This window comes from Homalodisca vitripennis, chromosome 1 (genome assembly GCF_021130785.1).
Source record: "Homalodisca vitripennis isolate AUS2020 chromosome 1, UT_GWSS_2.1, whole genome shotgun sequence".
Taxonomy (NCBI): Eukaryota; Metazoa; Arthropoda; class Insecta; order Hemiptera; family Cicadellidae; genus Homalodisca; species Homalodisca vitripennis.
Genome location: NC_060207.1, coordinates 143,446,860 through 143,469,482, shown reverse-complemented (window position 1 = coordinate 143,469,482; position 22,623 = coordinate 143,446,860). Strand labels below are relative to the sequence as shown.

Genomic DNA, 22,623 nt, shown 5'->3' with positions numbered 1-22,623 from the left:
AAACTAGAGTTAATATTTCTTAATGGAAATCTAATGTGAGGAAGAGGAAAAGAGATAGTGGAGAGGCATATATTTCATCCCGAAAAAAACGAGTGAGTGCTTTACTTTTCACCAACTGAGGTAAGTGTCAACAACGTTGTAACTTCCTAGGCTAAACGAATTTACTGCTTTGATTACAAAACTGTTTTGTCGTTATAACAGTAATAAACTATTGTATATTTTACTTTTATTATTATACTAGCTGTCTCCCTTGGCTTCACTCTCTACTTAATATTGAAATTTCCAAGATAACTTTATACCATGACATGGAAACGGTATGTCTTCATTAATACTAGGTTATGTAATGTAAACAAACGCTGTACTTTCCTTGGCTACTTAATTTTCATACTGGATGTATCTTGTTTTAATGAAGTAGGCACAATTAAATATTTATATCTATTTAGGCTGATCAAAAACATGTTTATTCCTGAATATATTAAATGTAATATAATTTTAAGTTGATGTTAGAAACAAGATGAAGTTAACTTAGGGTAGCTTGTAAAATACCTTGCATTTTAACAATGCCTTCAATGATTATTGTCCATTCATTATTAGCCTATTGTTAGTTTTGTTTTGTTTCAGGGTCCTATCTGCAAATGCCGTGGGAACTGTTATGCTCACAACTTATCCACAGAAAAAAAACTGGAACTATTCCACCAGTTCCGTGAGAAAACCTATGATGAACAAACTTCATATTTGGCATCAAACTGTATAATACTAGATGAACCAAGAAAACGAGTTCAACATGAAGATATATCACGGAGGCAATGCACTGTAAGGTATTATATACCTTCAGAAATCGGAGGAGAAAAGGTAAAAGTTTGTCAAAAAAATGTATGCAATATTTTTCGTGTTACTCCACGAAGAATTCAAGTACTAGTCGAGAAAATGAAAAACAATGAAGATCTGACTGACCAACGAGGCACACATCGTAATAGGCCTAACGCCATTTCTGATGAAGTTATAATGAAAATTCAGGAACATATCGCATCCTTTCCTCACCAAGAAAGCCATTATAGTAGAAAGAAAACCTCTAAAGAGTATTTATCGCCTGATTTAAATTTGAACAAGATGTATGACATGTTTACCGAGAAATATCCTGATGTAAAACTGTCCAAAAAAAATACACTGATGTTTTTTATCGTGATTTTAAGCTGAAGTTTGGGCTGCCCCGCAGTGACACGTGCAAAACATGTGATTCATTTTTTCTGGAAATGAGTCACACAGCAGATAAAGAAAAACTGAAATCTTTAGAGTTTGACAGTAAAATGCATCATATGAAAGCTGAAGCTGGTTATGAAAATCTTAGATTAGATCAAGAAGCTGCCAAAAATAATGATAATCTTGTTGTATTATGCACTGATCTTCAGCAAGTGTTATTTTGTCCAACTTTAACACATTCTTCAATGTTCTATCAGAGGCAGTATTCTACATACAACTATGCAATCCACGATTTAGGTACAGGCCAGGCCACAATGATGTTGTGGCATGAATCTATTGGAGCAAGAGGGTCTACTGAAATAGCTTCATGTTTTCTAAAATATGTCACTACAAAGTTCAGTCGTCTTGAATGCCATGAAAGTAGGAGGCTGATTGTTTGGTCTGATCGTTGTGTTGGGCAAAACAATAACTGGACAATGTTAATCATGTTCCAGCTTTTATTAACCTGTAGATATTTTACAGAAATTAATCAGAAATTTCTTGTAAGTGGCCATAGTTTTCTTCCCTGCGATAGGGATTTTAGTTTAATAGAAAGACAGAAGAAAACTGCTATTGTACACTGCCCTATGGAGTGGAAAGAAGTTCTTCTTGCTGCTAGGCCTAGTAATCCCTTTGACATAATTTGCATGGATCTGTCAGATTTCAAAGATTTCTCCCCTGCAGAAAAAAATTATTAAGAAAACTGGAGGTTTGAAAGTAACCAAATTTCTATGGTTTAAGATAACTGCTGATGATCCAACCACTGGGATGGCTCGAAAATCTCACAATATTTTGCAGCCTTGGGAACATTATCCTCTTACGGAACCTCAACTAGATGACTGTGAAGAAGCTAGTTCTAGCCAGAAGAGTCTGAAAAAACGTAAAAAGAACTTTGTAGGTCCATTATTAAATAAATCTCCACATTTTAAAGATGTTAATATGTTAAAACCAGCCTATGACTCTCCCTTACCAATTAAAAAAGTAAAGAAAAATGATCTCCTTGACATGTGTAAATATTTACCGCCTGATAAGAGAGTCTTTTATGAAAATCTAATCACTGAAAACTAATGTTTTCTTATATTTACACAACATGGTTAATTTTTTTAAACAATATTAACAAAATATTAATTTAAAGTAAATTTTGTTTGTGATTTTTAAAACTGACCATTGTTACATTATTTTAGTAGTACTATAAGTATTTGAAACTAAGATAACCAAGCTTTGTTGTGAAGAGCCAGAAGTAATCTGTGAACTAAGACTATCATATTATTATTTTACATTAATTTTTCTTCTACGTAGGATAAGATATTAAATTAGAAGTATAGTATTAATAAAACTAGATCTGTTGTAAAGGCTGTATGGAATAAACTAAAAATGTTCAATGCCTCTTGTATTATCTAAACTCAAACTCATTATTTTTTTTCTAAGTCTGCATGTAACAGTGGAACAAGGTTGTAACTTTTGATTGAACTGCAACAACGTTGTAACTTCCATGATGTTACAACGTTGTTGCCTGTAAAAAATTCCATTGTTACTTAAAAGTGTTGTTTAATGTTTTAAATGGCAATAAGCATGTTTTTTATGTACAAAGCAATTTGTTTGAATTTTATAAAAACAAAAATAACATTGTTGCAACAAATAATAGGTTTTAGTCTTTGTTGCTCTCTCCTGAAAAGTTATGAGTTAGGAAGTTACAACATTGTTATGGCCACCTCTTCAGTTATAGAAATTATGCAAGTTGTTGTTAAGACACCGAATTATATTGTTAGGGAACAACGCCAGTTTAAACATTTTCTTTCAGGACATGAGACTGAATATCCAGACTGCCATATCAATACGATGTAGGCTAAGTAGAGGAAACGTGCTGCAAATATGTTTATGGACTATGTTATGATATAATAGGTCAAGCCGGTAGAATATATTTCAGATGACCACTGGCTTTAAACGTTTGCATTTGCAGTAGATCTCACCATTCATCTCATTTCTTAAACTTGAAACTTCAAAGAGAATAATTTATAAACGATATGTTCGTCCATGAAAGTTCTTAGAACATACATTGCTCTCTTTGGAGATCAGTTGGAAAAGACAATTTGGAATAACTTTGAAACTTCGCAAGAAGTTCGCTAGTGAAATTCCTGTGCCTTTCCTTCAAATGACGTATTTGATACTTTTGTGCAGCTAATGGAGAAATTTCCATCTCGCTTTGCTGACTTTGACGAACAGCAGAAAATATATAGCTGTCAAAATCCTATAAAATATCTTAAAAGTTAAATTGAAAATTTACCTTCAGAATTTCAAAAGAAATTCCATTTAAAAATAGGGTTTGAAATGTATTTTGTAGTCAAGGTTTCTTATTAATTAATTACATTCACTGATAATTTATTAACTGACAATCATCAAATTGTTTTAAACACATTTGTGTTTTGACATTTTAGTCTCAAATCTGAGTCCTTTAAGAGGAAAACTTATTGTAAATATTTATACTTTTCATATTTATCTGAAGAAGCGTAGCCTACCAGATATGTACTAAAAGATTTATGTGATTTATTAATCTACCGCACTGGGTCAGTTACTGTAGAACTTGGCAGTTAGTATACATATCAAATCATATTATATTTCAGTAAAATACACGTGAATGTACTTGGCCAACCGGACTCCTATAATCTTCCAGTTTGGCCCTCGATCGAAAAAGTTTGGAGACCTCTGCCTTAGAAGAATTGCTAACTCACTTTTTAATCTGATGTAATCGTTCTAATTTCATTTTTTAAATATAGTAGTAATCATAAACATTCCTGACGACGAATACTTTCTCTCTAGTGACGCAAAGTTCTCCAGTAATTTCAAAATAAAACCATTTCCGTGTAACTGAATAATTTCTATCCTACTTCTGGATCATTGAGTGTCCTGTGGTGTGGTTCGCCTTCCAGCAGAATAAACCAAAGGCGAGATTACGGAATATTACTGACTTCACCTATCTCAGTTTATGATCCCGCCTAAAATAACCCCAAACTCATTGTCCTTAAGCCGAGGCATTAATTTGTATAAAATTAAAGGAAACTGCATGACCAAAATGGTGCATGCGCACATGTAAATCTTTGCATTAATAAATTAAAAGAAAAGGTAAGATCAAGTTAACTTTAGTGTATCTTCAATCAGATATTGAAATTGACAATTATTTTTTGCATAGTTACTATTTTAATATGCAAAATTAAATACTTATGGTTAGAGCTCACGGGATTTGTTTCCGTTACTGAGACATGCCTATTTAGTGTACAGGAATTCGCCACTTTTATCCCGGAAGTAGATATTTAACTCAGCCAAGTAAAACATAAGAAGCATCAATGAAGAATGTTTTATCCTGCTACCAAATATAATAATTTACTATACCGTTTGGTGAGGGGGGGGTGTGATGTGACGTTGATCTGTATTAGTTATTGTTATTTCATCCCTTGAGGTCTCAAACCATATTTTGTAGTCAGACTGTACATATGCGTCCACGTGACAGACAGCCGTATTGTACTAGGACTCCCCCGTATTTTACTGGACAACTTTGCAGTTAATGGATAATGGTGGATGTTATTTTTAACAAAGAACGGATTGACCTTATTTAAAAAAATCCAAGTAGTGTGTGCTTTAGTTATTAATTGATTGTACATCTCTTACACATTAAACTTCTTTAGTTATGGAGCATAAGTACTACTGACTGAAATTTATTGTAAAGTACTAAATGAATGATTAAGACCAATGACAAACATAATTGACACGATAGATTGTATGCACGCAAATAGTGTACGGAAAGAAACATTACTAACCCAGTTTTTGTTTATTTATGCAGAGACGTGACTCGGAGGTCGGCGACCTCGAGGGGTGGGAATATTTGTCTGGGTGGGGACGGGACGGGACACGTGATGCGAGTGATACTCACGAGATGGCGCGCTATACGGTGCTCGCCGCGTGCTATAATATACTAAAAGGTTGGACCCGCTGTATTTGATGTGGCCTACACCCTGTGATAAGGCGAGGGGGAGGAGGAGGGTGATAAGAGGAAGTAATCGCGAGAGTGGGCCAAGCCTACGCCCTACTCCTACCCCCCACCCCCACCTTATCGATTCTCCCCTAACCTAACCTGTGTCGAGCACCTGGTAGACTAGACACCACCACTGCACATTGGTTATTTGGTCTCGGAGTTAGCAACAGGTACGTTAAACGTCCGCCCACGTTTCATTATTTACTCGATTATTTTTCATTTTTAAGGATAGTAGGTTAATTTTCTATACTGTTGATAGTGTGAGAAAATATTACTTCGTTTAATCATTATTTCACATTTTACTATCAAATATGAAACGTTACAAAATTATTGTTTTAAAATACAATAAATAACTGACAACAATTTGTTTACAACAAAAAATAGCTATCAAGTCAAATTGAAAAATGTAATGTCATTTAAATAAAATATTTATATAGTATGCGTGTATTAGTTATACACAACTCAATAGAAAACGATTTTGAGGAATTACTCTTTAATGATAATAATGTTACGTTTCCGTTAATTATTTTTAATTGGTGCAGGTCACATCCAGTGGTTTTGTAGTTCATGTAAATCTTTAAATTTATAAAACTATGTTACAACAAAAACGTTTTAAATAACATAATAATCAATAATAATTGCTATTTTGATTTCAATGTTTTACACCACTAGTAAGGTTCCTAACAGGGGCAAATTACAATCAAGTCGTTTGATTTCAACAAGTTATGCTGAAATATTATTAAAGTCTTCTACACATCGTGAAGGGCTAAATAAATATAATATTAAATTGAATGAATAATTATTCTAAGTAGTAACATAATCATATGTTTTAATTTTTAGATACGATTATTGTGAATATTTTACTTTACATTTATATAAATAAATGGTACAGAGTTCCTAAAGCGAAAAATCTAAAGCAGGATATATTCTAAGTACAAAACTATAGAAAAACATTGCTAAAATCAGAGAAATATATTATACTTGTTTAACCACGGTTTCAGTTCTAAATTAGCAATAAATTAATATGAATTACAATAGTTTAGATATTCCAACGTGGTTATAACTCATAAACAGAATAATAATTGTACCATCAAAAATAATTACCAAGTAGGCATTTTACGTGGCGTTGAAACCATCCACATCATTAATGTAAAACCTGAATGTTACGCTCAGTACCGATCAACTCTATCGAGCTCGTCTCTAAAGTTATGCAAACTTGTTTATTCCCCCTTCTTGTCACCCTCAGCCTCTCACTCCCCCTCAACAAACGAGAACATTACAAGTTCAGTCTTGTCTCAAAATTCTATAAATAAGTAACAACTTGTCACAGACAGCTGTTAAAGCGTTGTAAATTGTATTCTATATATTAATTTTTAAACATAAACAAAATGTAATACAATTGTTTTCCGCCCATGCCATTATTAATTCAGCCATACCAAATTACAAAAACCTAAAATTTTGCAAAAGAGTTTTTGTTATGCAAAAATGCATGACTAATTTTAAATCCATTCACCCTGTAGTGTATTATCTTTTTAGTTTGTGGCATAACTTTGTAACAAGTCTCTTTCTTTTTACTTGAGTTTTCAAACCTTGCAGTATCAGTTTTTGGATGAAGAGGTATTCGATGGCTATATTAATAAGCACCTAATTATTATATTTACGTTAAAAATACGTAAAACGGCAATAAAGGTGAGTTATAACAATGTTGAAAATACCATTCAAAATTGAATGACACATTCGGTGGGCATATTTGCAAATATCCCATCAATTTTCCATTAAAAACTGGCGATGGTTTATTACTTGTTCCAGTATATTTATATGAAAAATTACTGTCGGTCACTAAATATCAACACTAAAGTTGATGACATGCTTAAAGTGTTGCTTGGCAACGTTCGATTTATATTGTTTTTGACGGTTCCAAATTTGAACTTCATTCTAAATTTCTGTTTCCCATTAGGTAAGTTTAAATATAAATATTTTAGTACTGAAATTTATTTAACATTACTTTAAGGATACCTTGGGATTGTTATTATTCCTTTTCCTGGTGCTTTTTGCTCAATTATCCTTTCAGAAACGGATACGAAGATATGATAGCGAAGATGAACATGAGGACAGTAGGGTTAGGGGTGGGAAAGTTTTTCCCCACCCGTGCTAGTCTTCTCCTGTGTTCCCTACTGTAGAGAAGCATAAGTGACATCCATTCTCCCACTGTTTTCAAATTCCATTGCTATTTTATTTCTATAACATGGAGACTACACCACATCCTTGACGTTTGAGTCGGGACATATCCAAGTACATTTAGACATGTAATTATGATTTGTGTAATGAGTAGTAAGATGTAAAATTTAAATAAAACCTCATGAGATGTCGTATATAATTCATAGCTAATAATTAAATGGAGATTGAGGAAGCGTGGAATCTAAATCATTATGACATTGGTTAAAATCAGCTTCCTACGCCGTATTCCTTCATTCCACAATCCATAGTGACCTGGATACAATTCATTACAATTGCCGTAATGAATTTAAGCTAGTGAGTAGTATGATTGTCGTCATCAGCGAATTTACCGATTCACATTGTTTAGTTGGAGGGATCAGTTTAGATGGAGGATTAAAAAAACATTAGAGTGGGCGATTTGGATGGTGAAGATTTGCGCATGTCTGAACAAATGAATAATATTACGTTTGATGAACGCAATCATAAAGCAGAGTAAATTCGCTATAACAATGTTAACAGTGCCATCCGAACTGACAGACCTAGGAACAATGGCGCAACTCTAGTGAATTATTGTGGCTGATAGGCCTACTGGCTACTAACAGCGGTGAGGTCGGGATGATACGGTTTGAACTGTTTTTGGCTTAAAGTTTCTTGAAAAATCGATAACTTATATTCGATTGCTATTATATCATCCGAAAGTAAACTGAAATTTGTTCACATTGCGGCAAAATAAACGGAAACGAAAATGAGTATACGTATAACTTGCGAGGAAATGAATAATAAGGAGAGCGTTTGTACGCACCTGTTAATTCTGTTTAATTTATCCAAACCATCACGGAGAAGAGGTAAACGAATGTGTGACCATCTACAATTCTTGCAACTTTGACTTCATATCTACTGAAGTTCGTTTCTCGGAGCATCCTGCTTCCGAGGCAACGCTCCCTGGGCAGTTTGGCGGTTTTCGCCTAAATGAGCAAGTGTCGATCGCGGAAATTTAGCAAAATCTGTATTAGAATCTAAACGTTTTTAAGTAGTTGTTTACAAAATTACACACCCAAGGCAAGGACATTAGGAGCTCTATAACAAGATCAATACTACATGTTTTGTACCAACCGCGCCCGGTGAAGAAAAAGGTTAAGATGGTAATTCAATAACAAAGTTTATCAAATAATCCTAATATACGTATAAAATTATAGAATTTAATACTAAAAAACAGTACATATGTTGTATAAAAATTTAGCCTTTAATCGGATCACAAGTATTCAAGTTGCAGTTTGGTTGAAAAGCGTCAAAAACAGGTAGGCTACAGGCAGAAATAAAAAAAACTAAATTCGAATGCAACTCCCATTGTAGCTTCCGGGGATTGAAATCTACCCTGTTTATTATGTGTCAAAACCATGATACACGTACATAATGAGGAAAACATAATTTGTAAGCGTTATACGGTGTGGATTGTATTCTGAAAAGTTATTGTGCGGCGAATAAAATATTTTCTTTTTAAATCAAAAGAATCTATGGAAGTTAGAACGAGCTGAAGCGACCATACTGAATTCTACCTCCTGCATTATTGCCTTAGAACATTTATTTGAGTAAACCAATTAAAACCGCTGTTGTTAGAAGGCGTCGGAGTTGGCTTTTCTTCGCGAACGAATGCGCCAGCACTCCAGTTTGAAAAGTTGGCTTGTTTATATTCAGATTCTGCTTTCGTTTGATTTCACCCCTCGATAAACCCATGGAATATTCCCTACAAGGCCATAGATTTGAATGAAATAATTGGTAATTATGTACAAGAGTTAACTTGAATTTAGAGATTTTCAGAGCTGAACTTCTAAAAGTCATTCAGTGCTATGAGATATTCAACAAACCTGCTAATAAAATATATCTTTCATAACAAAATGTACGGTAGATAGAATCAATGAAATGTAACTGCCTGGAACTCCGTTATTCGCATCACTTATAATTTATTACCATACTTGTAAATAAAATTGTTACAATCAAATTAATGAATATGTTTCTCAGTTCTGTAAATAAATATATAATTACAACCATTCTCACTAATATTGTACATTTTACTGATGAATGGAATCAATTAATCATTTTCGCCTTTGCTATCTACAAATCTTTATACATCAAACATAACTAACATTTTCAGCATTTTTATACGTTGTCAGTATTTAATGGATAATAATTTTTTAGGCATTTGCCATCTTTATAACGTACAAATTGAACACTTCATTTCGAGGACTGGAATCTATCTCTTCTTCAGGTGTCAAACTTTAAGGCGTAAGGTAAAGGATATATAAAACTAAATACTAATCAGTAGGCTATATGGTGAGGAACTCGCTAAACAAAAATTCCTGATATCCTTTGAGGTAATCTACCGTTAAAAATAAACTTTAAGCAAAGAATTGTCAGTAGTGCTGCAAGTGTAGGTTCTCCTACTGAGGCATTATAGCATATATGATTTGTTAGGTGAAATAGTGGTAACAATCCAGCTCCTTTTAATTATTAGCTTCAAGAATGGGGTGAAATTTCGTTTTCTGTCTGCAAAACTCGAAAGGCGGATATGCTATATCAGCAATAGTATGAAATCGTTCGGAAACTAAAAAATGCTTTGTAAACTCGTTTTAAAAGTCGTACAAACTTTTTATTCGTTTGAATTTCTACTTTGTTAGTTAAAGTATCATAGAAGAGGTTCAATGTTTATTGAAATGAAACAGAATTTAACTCAGTTTAGGACTGTGTTCATTTAATAAATCAAAGGAATCGATAAAAATAACAGTTTAACCGTGTAGAACGTACTATTTGAATTTTTTTATATCTTGCACCGTACAAAAGAATAACATTAAAATTGAGCCATATATTAAAACTCACAATATACTATACAGGTGGGGGCAGCGGAAAAAATCAACTACTCTATTAATACTAAAACAATATGTGCAGTACTATTAAAACATTTTAAATTTAAGTTTACAGTGTTTGGTCACAGTATTATTACTACTGTTTTTATGATTGACATCTTAAAATTGTTTTAAGCTAGGCTACTAATGTATTAGTTAAAGATTGTTATTCAAGCGCATTGAATTGTCCTACCCCATGCATCTAGACGGAGTATTGTTTCTGTAGTTACCATGGTCCATTATTAATGCTCATCGATTGCCGGGGGCCAACATGCAAGTATAGGGCGGGGCTCGCCACGCCGTGCCGCCAGGGTGTTACCCTCTTACACTAATTGTATCGGACAGGCTCCTAATGTAACCCCACCCCCAGGGGCGTAGCCTACCCGAGAGGAGCCTGGGGGTTTCAATAGTTTCCACAGAATTACAACATTTTTCTAGAAAAAAAATACCTGTCGCCTTTTAATTACTTTATTTAAATGTAAATAAAAGGCGTCATACTTGCAAATTCACTATAATTAAACACTCAGTAAACAGTTGGTAAAATCAAATATATAATTAGATTATTTTAAATGTGTAACATTCCAATATTTTTAGTTTGTGCGGAACATTTTTCCTTCAGGAGAATTATTTTGTGGGATATTATCACATATTGTCTATAGTTTGTGCGCTATTTCAAGAGCCCCAGAGGATTACAATGCGACCCATGCACCCGAACTCGCACACACACCGTCACACGCGATGACTCACATAGTATAGACTCCCTCAACACGAAATAACTGCGACATTTCTGACGCATCTTAGAAATAAAGGGGTCAATGATCACTTTGTTTCTAAGATACATCAGGAATGTCCTAGGAATTTCGTGTTTGAACTCTGTTTTCATGAAATAAAATGGAGAATTAAAATATTACAAGAATATTGATCTAACATAAATATATGAAAATTAACAGTTTGCAGACTAAAGCCTAGTATGTGCGTCATCGAAACAAAAGTGACGGCAGGTAGGCCGGACTGCGCGCGTGACGGTGTGCGCATCGGGGCACGAGGGTCGACAAATCCTCAGGCCTCTTGAGGCTCCGGTCTAACTATATAAGTTACGAAAACGTTGGATGATCAATTTGGGTGAAACAACCTGACAAATGCCCTCCTTACATACACTCCTAGATTCATATCTGTCCAACCTCACACGTCACAGTCAATACGTACATTACACTGCCTCTTGGCCGCTCTGTTACTTTTGAGGTTATGTTTCTCAGTAAAGTTGTCAGCAGAGTTGTACAATCGCTAGTGAGAAAAGAGGGCCGCCATCACCTGACGTGGGGAGAGGCGTGATTAACCGCTCGGCAAGATACCATTCCATTGTTCTTCTTTCTCCTGTCTTTCTTCTTGTTATAATTCATCTCTGTTTTTATTTTGTCTCTGCACTATTTTGACAAAAATGACAAAAAACGCAAATAATTTATCTGTGTATTATATCCAAACTAATTGTAGCATGAATTGTGCAGCTTTTATTCCAGGATAAATATTTAAGATATTTTACGCTTGCGGAGTGTAAAGCATACTTAATGCTTGTACAGTCTCTATTAATAAAATACTCATTGAATACGCGTAATCAAATCAGTGAATGCGTGGAGACAGCGGTAATAATGTTGATACAGTTAGTAACAATAACACTTTTCTTGGCGCAAACCGATACGTTAGTAATGTTGTAACCTCAAGATGAATGCATTATTTCGTAGCTTGTTTCATCTTCCTTGATCAATATACATACCATTTAAAATATAGATTATATTTATTCAAACAATTGAAAACAAACCAACATTAGATTCTTTGTTGTTCAGTAACTTTAAGATAAATATTATCTATCATATTGATGTAACGAACCCTGCAATACTTTAGAAAACAAGGAAGTTCTGGGAGCGTGACTGGCCTTATAAGTAAGCCGGGGTGTCCCCTATTTTACTTAATTCCAATAGGGTTCATTAGTAAATTTGAGACCAATTTCACTACGAAGTATAACGATAATTTTACATCGATTAATTTTTCGATTCGATTAAATACTAATCGTTTATTAAATTTCACTTACTGTACAATACTTTTTATTCAGTATTGAGAAAGTACAAAAATTCCATTTCCACTTTCCCGAATATAGTAAATTCATTGACTATTCCTAGGTTGTTGGTCATTGTCTGCTAGTAGTTAGTTTATTTAGGTTACATCAGATCAACCTCTCCAGACCTGATGTTATAAATTAATGCTATAGCTGTTGTACTGTAGTGAAGCCTTATTTAAGCTATGGCAAAGATTTTAACTTTTTTGTAGTACGATAAACTACAGACAATAAATTGTATAAATCATGTTGTGGTAAATATACGGCACAGATGCAATATAGAGCCACATCTGTTTCATAAATGCATTTAAACATATTGAAGGCGTTCTTCAATTACTCGTTTATTTTAATTTTTTCATATAATGTATAGCTATAGCCTGAACCAAGTAATAAAACATGTATTATTATGATCTAAAAAGTACGAGTATATTATAAATCTATAATTATTTTTATTACAAATTTGTATCTATAATTACACGAGTAATATAATAAATTGCTGCTCCTCCTCAAAATATATAAGTTTCTATAAAATATAGAATAAATTCTGTGTGATAACATTTTCATTATATAAAAATTAATCTGCATTATTTGATGGCCAACAAAAAATTACAATATAATGATAATTATTTTTCAATGTCCAAAACTAACAGATTTGGTGATTATAAAATAAACTACATATACATTTATTGGATTATAGAAATTGCACAGAAGGTATATCCAAATACATACTGTATATCAAAATCTACTTAGATAAAGTGAAATTTCGATGTAATGTTTTTTAACAACATTGTTAAATTAAAAATAATTATTGAAAGACTTACATTTAGTTTTTTTTTTTACTTTTTAAGAAATATTTTAGTACTTTTTATGCGATTTGAAATACATTATTTTAGTACGTTAAATGACTGTGAACTAGATAATTGTATGTGTGTACTGTACAATGTGCAATACTAAATTTAATACTACAATTTATTGATAGCTATTGTGCATAATATGCCTAATTGTTGAAGAATTCAAATATTAATAAAGACAGTAAACATAATATTTTCTTGGGTTAAAAATATTTTTATAGCATGTACTCTTTTAATGTAGAAATGAAAATTTAGAAGTTAAATAACATTAAACTCAAGTGTATAATTACGATTTCAGGAGCTGTGCTTCACAAGGGCTAAAATGTCAAGGCCTTATGTCAATAAATTCACTCTCAGAGGTTTAAAGAGGTTGTATGAGGTAAGTTACAAATCTACTAGTAATGTACTGTGTATACCAATACTGAGTTTATTTTGGAGTGGGCAAGCGGAAGTAAGCAACCACCAAACTTAAAGACGTACGGAAAGGTTCGAAGTGTTTTATATCCTGGAAGGAGGAGGAAGAGTAGGCACTAAAACGGAGCTCTTAAAAGTCTCTTGTTGCGTTCACGTAGTCTCCATATTTAGGTCCCTCCTCGCCCAGGTCACTCCCACCATTTATTCCACCCCTTCAGTCCCCCTCAGACCCCCTTATACGTCCCCTCTCGTATACTGTACACTCGTGCTTAAGTCAACTCATTTACCTGCTCAATTTCGACATTCTAACAACACGTCTTTATTCTCGCATCTCTTTTTTCTCAGATTATGCTACAAGCTAGACAATGCCCAAAGACTAACTGGTTCTAAAAATATTTAACATAATTGTATGGATTATCTTTTAACGCTAATCCATTTGGTAACTATTAACTATTAGTAAAATATACAATATTATTAATTTTGACAAAATATTCTTATCGTAAGGCTAGAGGAGGATAATTTTTTAATTCTTAGAATATGATTTCAAATTAAAAAATAAAACGAAATAAACCAATATTACAAATATAGTAGGAGTACTGCTTGCTGTCATCCATAGCTTCACACTCATTTTCTCCGAAGTATACGACATGTGGGTTTGGGAACCCCAAGTACTGCTGAGTCACGTGATATTAACTGACATCTTCATTTACGTCCCACTTCTTGAGTTGTGCTTTAACAGGCTGTTGTGAGATCTCGCTCAGGCCAAATCGTAATCTACCTAATTGCCTTGCACCCGTACATGTTTTTTAAGTCTCATGAACTTAATTTTGATTTTTGTTTTGTATAAAGAGTATACAGAGCGTTATTATGGAGAAATACGACTTGCAAAACTAAAAATGCCGGTGGTTTAATAATTCCCAAAAATATTCTTTCCGTGCTTACGCGTACTTCAAAATACAACTGTTATTTCACTACTGATAAAATAGTTAATTGATCAGACGATGACTGCTTTTGTCTATGATTTTCATTGCCCTGATACTTTAGACTGTAATATTTTTTCATTTAACTACTAACAAAGGAGATATTTTTCTCACTTTTTGGTTGGCTTAATCGTGCTTAATAAAGTGAAACATGGTGTAAACACATATCGGGTACGTGATTGTTTGATCACTTTCACAAGTAATTACAAGAGATACGAACCGGTATTACGATCTGGAACCGAGGAATTAAATTAACAAGCAAAACCAAAACTACCGTACGCAGAGAAAGTACTCTCGACACGTTAAATAAAAAACATAAGAACCATTTTATCTATAAAAGGATTTTTAGATATGCTGCCTAGAAAAAATGCATTCGCTTAGCACTGTAAAGTAACTGCATAACAGAAAAGGAAGGGTTTGCTGTTGGGGGTAAATGTCAGCCTAAAGGTCAACCCAAGAAAGGGTGAAGAGGTTACAAGAGCTTTCTTTGTTTCCATCCACTTTTGCTATTAAGGCACCTCTGAGCCTAAACGTTTAGCATAATCTGATGATATCTCGTACGGTGAAAGTAGTACGTCCCATTGTTCTGCTTATTTAATTATCTTTTGATAGAAATCTCCCGGAATTTATCAGTTTTAAGGATAAATTGTTTCAGGGAAACATTTTTGGAAACAAATATATAAAACATACAGATGTAAAATGTCGACTTTGTATTATTGTATCATCCAAAAACTATTTTATATTGAGGTATGGTAGGAGAGAAAATAGTCCTGATAAAGAGGAAGGTAAGAATTTCTTATATTACCTTGAAGTTGGGGATTGGAAGGAAGATTTACCCATCTGAATGCTGTTCTATATAAGGATTAATGCTAAATCTCTCAAAACGTAGCCTCTGTTATCCAAATGGGCGGTAAATGGAAAGTTAAAGAGGTAGTTACATAATTATATCTTTAGATGAGCCTTCGGTTGATCACTCCCCCACGTCTTGTTCACGTTAAGATACTACTTATCCTTCATCTTTTGACTTTGAGAGAGGGAAGGTTGACTTACTTAATATTCTTTACGTCATTAAAGATCGTTACCCACACGAGTTACGTTACCAAGCTTTCGTTCTTTTTCCATGCAAAAGGGAATATTTCTCCTTCAATTAAATTCTTCCATTGACAAGGAAATTTTCTCTCACAAGCCTTCCATTTACTTGGTCTTCATAGTTTGACCTCGATAGGGAGGGCATTCTCTTAAATTACAGCTATACTTAATGATTTTTCTCCACCTCAGTAAAATTACTTTCTTTGCATATCAGTCCATATTTCTCTCACGTGAATTATTTCAGTTAGGTCTTCCGTAAACACACTTGAGTTACAGTTTCTAGTCTTTCTGTACATGAACTCGAAAGTGTCGACTACAAAATGAACATTACTCATTACATTACATTATTCACAATGATCGAAGCTTTAATAATATATCTATATCCCTTAGTTCTAATGTATATACTATTGTCATTTAGGTCCTTTCTATTATAGGACCGCATGTATTAAACACATTGCTATACAAACACAATGACAGGAAAGTATATTATGATATTTTACCGATAGGTACTAAGATGTACCAGAGGAGTACGTGTTGATCCTGGACAATGCTTAACAATATCTAGATATTACACATTTTATTGTTTTCAGAGTTTTTGTTGTATGAAATGAAATGAAATATGCCTTTGTTTAAGAGCGGAGTTAGGGCTATTTAGCCCTCTCTACCACTCAACCTCAAAGTGGTAGTGGTCAAAGTTATATTAAAGTGGTTAAGATATATTAACTAGCTGGAACGAACCATTTTTTGTGTGTAAGTAAAATGTTACATAATGTGATTTTATCATCAATGAGGATTCAACTCCAATGACAGTTTATGAAATATTCCAGCGGAAATCATTCCCTAAATGAAAGGGCGGGGGCGACAGAGGCTCGTGGTGCGTTTGTTGATTAATAGACCTGAACTAATTAACTCTGTGACAAGGATACGCCCTGCAGATTAAATATTTCTCCACCCATTCCACTAATAACGTAGGAAGACTTGCACGTGCATCTAATTTTACGCATTTTTCATGTATTAAAATTCTAAAACTAATTACACAAGAGGCTCAGTTCAATAATTGTTTTTATCTAATGAAAATGCAGTCTTTTAACCTTAGCACTTTTATAAAAAAATAAATACTTTACTTCAAAATAGTGGCATAACGGTTTTTATATTTGAATGAACCTATTTTTACATAACTTGTATGGGGTCCTGTTTTTAGTTTAAACAACAAAATTCCTTTAAAATGCTTTAACTGCTATAAATTTTGCGAAAGTTCCCATCTTACATGGTTTTTCTCACAAAATGGAAAAAAAATCAGGAGGAACGATTCCTCTAAGACTTTCCCACGTATCGATGACGTTCTAACCTACGATGAGGCAACGGTCTAATAAGGAATTATCTATGACACCGTGTGTATTATATTACAGGATAACGGCTAACCCCTTTGACAATGAAAGAGTGAACATCAATTTCTATGTCTTCTGTTGTGACCTAATATATTTCCTCTCACCTGAGTTACATCTCCTATTACTTCTTTCTATGAACTCGATACTATTTCCACTAAATTATTCAAAGCTTTACCCACACCTTAGATCTAATATCCATGCTAATGACTCTTTACGTCTTTTCTATTATATGACCGCACGTCTTAAACAATTCTCTAGACGATCACAATTATATGAAAGTTCATTCTGATATTTTACTGATATGTACTAACTCGAGGGATACGTCATTACACACGGATATAAACGTGGGTAACATCTAGATGTACCTGAATGAAACATTCACAAAGACTTTGGGTAGTCCAAACAAAAAACATTTGTGACCTAGATGTCTCACAGAGGTCAGTGATTGAGATTATTCAACAGAATTCACTAAGCTTGTTTGCTAGATAGTACGTTGAACAGTATTCTGAGTTCTAACTTTTCTGTGCCCTTGATCATCGTATTACATGATGTATGAGTATTACAAAACGAAACTGTTCTGTGCCTGCTAAAACTTAAAGAATGTAACATTGATTTCGATACTATATTCATTTATACGTTTTAATGGTGAACGGTGACTTGTTTATTACAACACATATTTATGGTTTGTGGGGTAATCATAATTTTTAATCTTAGAACAGAAACGTCTCACCTGTTCAAATGTTGGAGCGGCCAAGCGAGACGCCTCACAGATGATTTTTTTCTCAGAAACAGTTAACAGATTGCGCTAGTGATGTGCTTCACTCAGACATCAGCCTTGCGTCACATGGCAGCGTTAAAAGTTATCCCAGTTAAATATCTGATTTTTCTCTCGTCTACGACGCTCCGCGGTGTGAGTATCCCTCCCCCTTTTACAACCCTCCCCGCGCGAAGCCAAGCTATCAGTATAACGTAATAATAATAATAAAGGTAATATCTCTCTAGCTGATGAACTTTCGTTACTCCTGGAAGTTGGTATTTTCATTTATTGAGATTAAGATATTTCACTGTTTTTTTAATCCACGGATATCATATTTATTCCGTATCCATTTCTCAACCTACATGCGAATGTATCACATTAAATATAGTTCAGTCGTATAAACAATTATATGCTGGGTGTATACAACACACAAGACATTGACGATATAATTATAAATGCCTAGATGAGTAAAACATTTACAATTAATGTGAACTGTCAAATCTTGTTTCGACAGATAATCACTTTGTTCTAAAAATGCATAACTTACAAAAGTTTATGAAGTATTAGTCACAAGGTTGTAACTTTACTATTACGCCCTATAAACGTGCTGGCGTTAAACTGATATAAAACACAAAGCAGTCTTTACAAGTCTTGTATTTTTATGTAACGAGGTAGGGATATATAACACGAACATATCCAAGGATGTGTTCACATTTTACAACTACAGCTTTGTTGACAGTTTTCCTGTTATTTCCCTAAATTAAGCTCAGGTTACATTAATTTCTATTTATACATTATTAGCAAACAGGTTTAATGTTTTTCAAACGAGTTGTTGGTAGGGTAAAACAATAACTTACATTGTTTTAAAATTATCTGTTATTTACTATCCGTGTGGTAGTCAACTTGTATTGATAGATGCAATATATTTGTTAAATGCAAGTGTATTTTAGGATACACTGTATACCTATAGAACTGAAAATTACGAAATGTGAAAATACTTTAAATCATTTAGACGGATGGATGGAATATTTTGAAACAAGTCTCTAGGGTTCTGCAGAGATGGTGGATGTCACGACACGTACACTATATATGATGCATGAGCCCCTGGAGTGCACTAGGGTAAATATGTGTATATCACTTCGTGATTTAAAACTCTTCTACATCATATGCATAATAGCAAAAAGTATTAAAATGTTCGCTTGTGCATAACTTGTTTAATGGTTCAAATGAGCATAAGTGATTCTGCGTATCTTTGATGGATCGCTAGTTAAATAAATATGCAAATTCAAAAGGTAAGGTACTAATTTTGAATTATATCATTATTAAATCCAATACAGTAGACGTTCTCTTACTCAGTCATTCGGCCAAATAATCTGTTAAATCGGAAAAAACTAAAAACTATTTAAAATCGTACATACATTTCAAAAGTTATGGTGAAAATATTTTTATTTATTTTGTCAAGGTACACTGAAAATCCGTGTAAAATCGTAAAAATGGTTAAATTAAATGTTTAAATTGTATTTTTAATGCTTTTCAAAATGCCAGAGTTATGCCTTTGAATAACGATCAAATGTTTTAGCAATAACTCAGAAAACCTACATGATTTTTGGCTAATTCTAGTATGACATTTTTAACAATAAAAGTTAAAAATTTCGAGAAATTGTATTATAATTTTTTTACATTAATAGCATAAAATTGTAGATAACGAAGTCTCATATCGACTCGCAGCCTATTTTCGCGAAGTGATTCATTCTGCCTGCACACTAATTTGTCTTGTTCTTCAGTATGGTAACCAACCTTACAGTCCGTGCCACTATAAATATATAACAAATACTCGATTAGCGTTTTACACCAGAAAAAGGTCCAATTTACTCCGATTTGCGGATTACTGGACTGGCTCGTAGTTTAATGCACACGAGTGGAAGGATCTCCGCCAGTTTCATGGAAGCATGAATTTTTCTCTTGTACCCTCGACGCATTTATTTGCTTACCAACCAGATTCGAATATCTAATATCTGAATGGGACGAGGAAAAATGATGAATTTTTATTCCACTAAGTAAACTATCCAACAATTTTATACAATGATTTTTATTGAGTGAAATATTTATTCGTAGGTATGAAAGTAAACAATAAGATTAAACAAGTTTAATTTACCATAAATCCAACTTTATTGGTTTTATTTATCTAAAACCGCAATGATAATTCTAATCTTCTATTCCGATATCCTATTTTTGTTTTGCACTGTATCGACGTCAGTTTTAATTCCTACTGTAATAATTCCTAGAACTTATTCATGAAGTTTCAATAGACATTAGTAATATGTTTATAAAGTCTAGTAAACCTAAACGCACAAAGGCCATTAGGATCTATTATGAAGTACATAAATAAATAAAATGCGGCTCTCAACGTGACAACACTTTATGGTATTTAGTGCGATATTTTCATACACGATGTCGTATTCGCACTTCAAAGAGAGCCAAGGACCACGGGAGAAGTGGTATAAAGCATGCTCATTAGAGCTATATTCAGCAAACCCAATTTGAGGGAAGTGTTTAATTGGTGGATGTTATGTTAGGGGAGTGTATAATGGGGCTACCTACTCATGTATGAGAGCAGAGTTAGGGAGTGGGGGTGAGGGTAGGGGAAGGGGATGATTTGTCAGCACTAGATACGGTGAACCGTTTCTCTCTCGGTTACGTATGCCAAAATATCATAGAACTGTTCCGTTTTTCACAACTATGCAAGATTTTGTTTTGCATAAGATATATTTTGGAATTTAGAATTTGATACTACCAGTACAAAGCGTAGTTTAGGAATTTTACTTTAAATTTTATTACATTTTCCGGTTAAAAGTTTTCTTTGGCCAAGCTAGTGAGGCTTGGAATCTTGAATTGAAACATTTCATAGAGCATTCAAACAACAGCGTAAAATCAATATTTGACGGAAATCTGAATAAAATACTTGTTTTTTTTTTAGTTTTGAGGTTCTATTTCACATTATCGATTTTGGTTTTCCTTTGCATTGAAAAGGGGTAATACATTTTGTTAATTGTAAAATATTTCTATTTCGCTCATTACATGGCTATGTTGGTGAGTAATAGTATGAGTATATAGTATATATAACTTCAATAAACATTGAATCACAAAAAGTACTTGCTCCGCCGGGAGCTAATATATGTATACGTTGTCTCTCAGAATATTGTTAAAAACATTGCAGAATAAATAATTGACGCAAAAAAAACCTCAAAGGATAGTGTAAAATGGTTACAAGACAAGGCTGAGAGTTGTGTATTCAGTTGGCAAAATTAAGGAAATCGCAGACACATTTTCAATACTTACAATATTTTTTCGAACTTTCCTAATATATTACGAGCTCACAAAAATGTCCTAGTCTATTTACTAGAAGACAATACAAACTATTTATATCTGTAATATTTAAACCGCGATATATTTTCTTTCAAGATATATTAAATGCGTAAAAGTCAAATCTACTAAAATATAACAACTTCTACTGCCATATCAAAGCCAATAGTTTATTCTTAGATCACAGAAGCTGTGTTAATAAACTTTCTTTAGAAGACTTTAATATTTTGAGATAAAATCATGTGAGTTTGAATGTAATTATCAAATGGACAGATTTATAATTAATTTCGTTATTTGTAATATTCAATGGCAGTGGAAGTGTCTTGCTGCAATGTGGATCACTGGAACAAGCCTATGTGGAAGTGAGGTTAGGTTATTCCATTTGGCAACACCGAACGCTCAGAACGGCAACCGCGAATTGTATTGATCACTGGGTGAGAGCGAGAGTGAGGGGCGCGTTTTCCGCTCGCTCGGGGAGCCAAGGCGCCATGTTGAGTAAAGTCTCTTGGTCGCCTTGGAAACGCACCCTCAACAAACAGACCGTGGCGCTGTTGCGGCCACATTGAGGACTATAAACGTTCTTATTGGGGGGGATGAAGTTACGTCATGGTCCCAAGTGTTAACAACCACCTGCTCTTACGATGCGCTTGCTTATCCCAAAACAGAGACAGTATTTGTTATATTCATATCTGCCATACTCAAGACGTATTTAGTGAAAAATACAAGAGTATTTTAAACAGATTTTATCTTTGAGATTGCTTTAAATTTTATGATTATACACTAGCCTATCTTATAGATCTACAATAATTGGGTAATGACATCACTTGGTAAAAATGAAACGGCATTTTGTGATGATACTGAATGCTAAATTCGAGCCCCAGCTCTTTCAGATATAAGTGTTAACTAGTGGTAGAGGTGGTACTCTAAAGTGGAGGCTTGGATGCTCAAGCTCCAAACAAGGTGTTCTTTATAATAATGGAATGCTGTGAGTGCTCTATATTAAACTTGAAAAGAACTATTGAATTTTGAAGATTTTGACTAGGAAGATCTTTAGTCATCCTGATCAAAGAGTTAACTCTCTAGTTAAACCTGCCAATCCACTAATTAAAAATATGTACATAATAAATTAACCCAAATTTTTGAATTACCTCAATGTACCGCATGTTGGTGTTTATGTAATATGTATTTAATATTACTCATAAATTTTAATTGTTTAAAGTTGTTTAATTGTGAATGTGTAAATGTGTTAATCAATAGAATTACATCAAAATTGTGTAACCTTTAGGGT

The 22,623-nt window shown here is 33.5% G+C and overlaps 1 protein-coding gene across 1 annotated transcript in view; it reads left to right on the top strand.

Annotated features, from left to right (window-relative positions):
* Nucleotides 1–7,156: 7,156 nt before the first annotated feature.
* The window catches only part of LOC124372674, a 64,107-nt gene continuing 48,640 nt past the window's right edge, over nt 7,157–22,623 (top strand). Inside the window, exons 1-2 of the mRNA XM_046831087.1 lie at nt 7,157–7,223; nt 13,643–13,723. Coding sequence (XP_046687043.1) covers nt 13,667–13,723 — 57 coding nt within the window. The 5' untranslated portion in view covers nt 7,157–7,223; nt 13,643–13,666. The remainder of the gene's footprint in view (nt 7,224–13,642; nt 13,724–22,623) is intronic.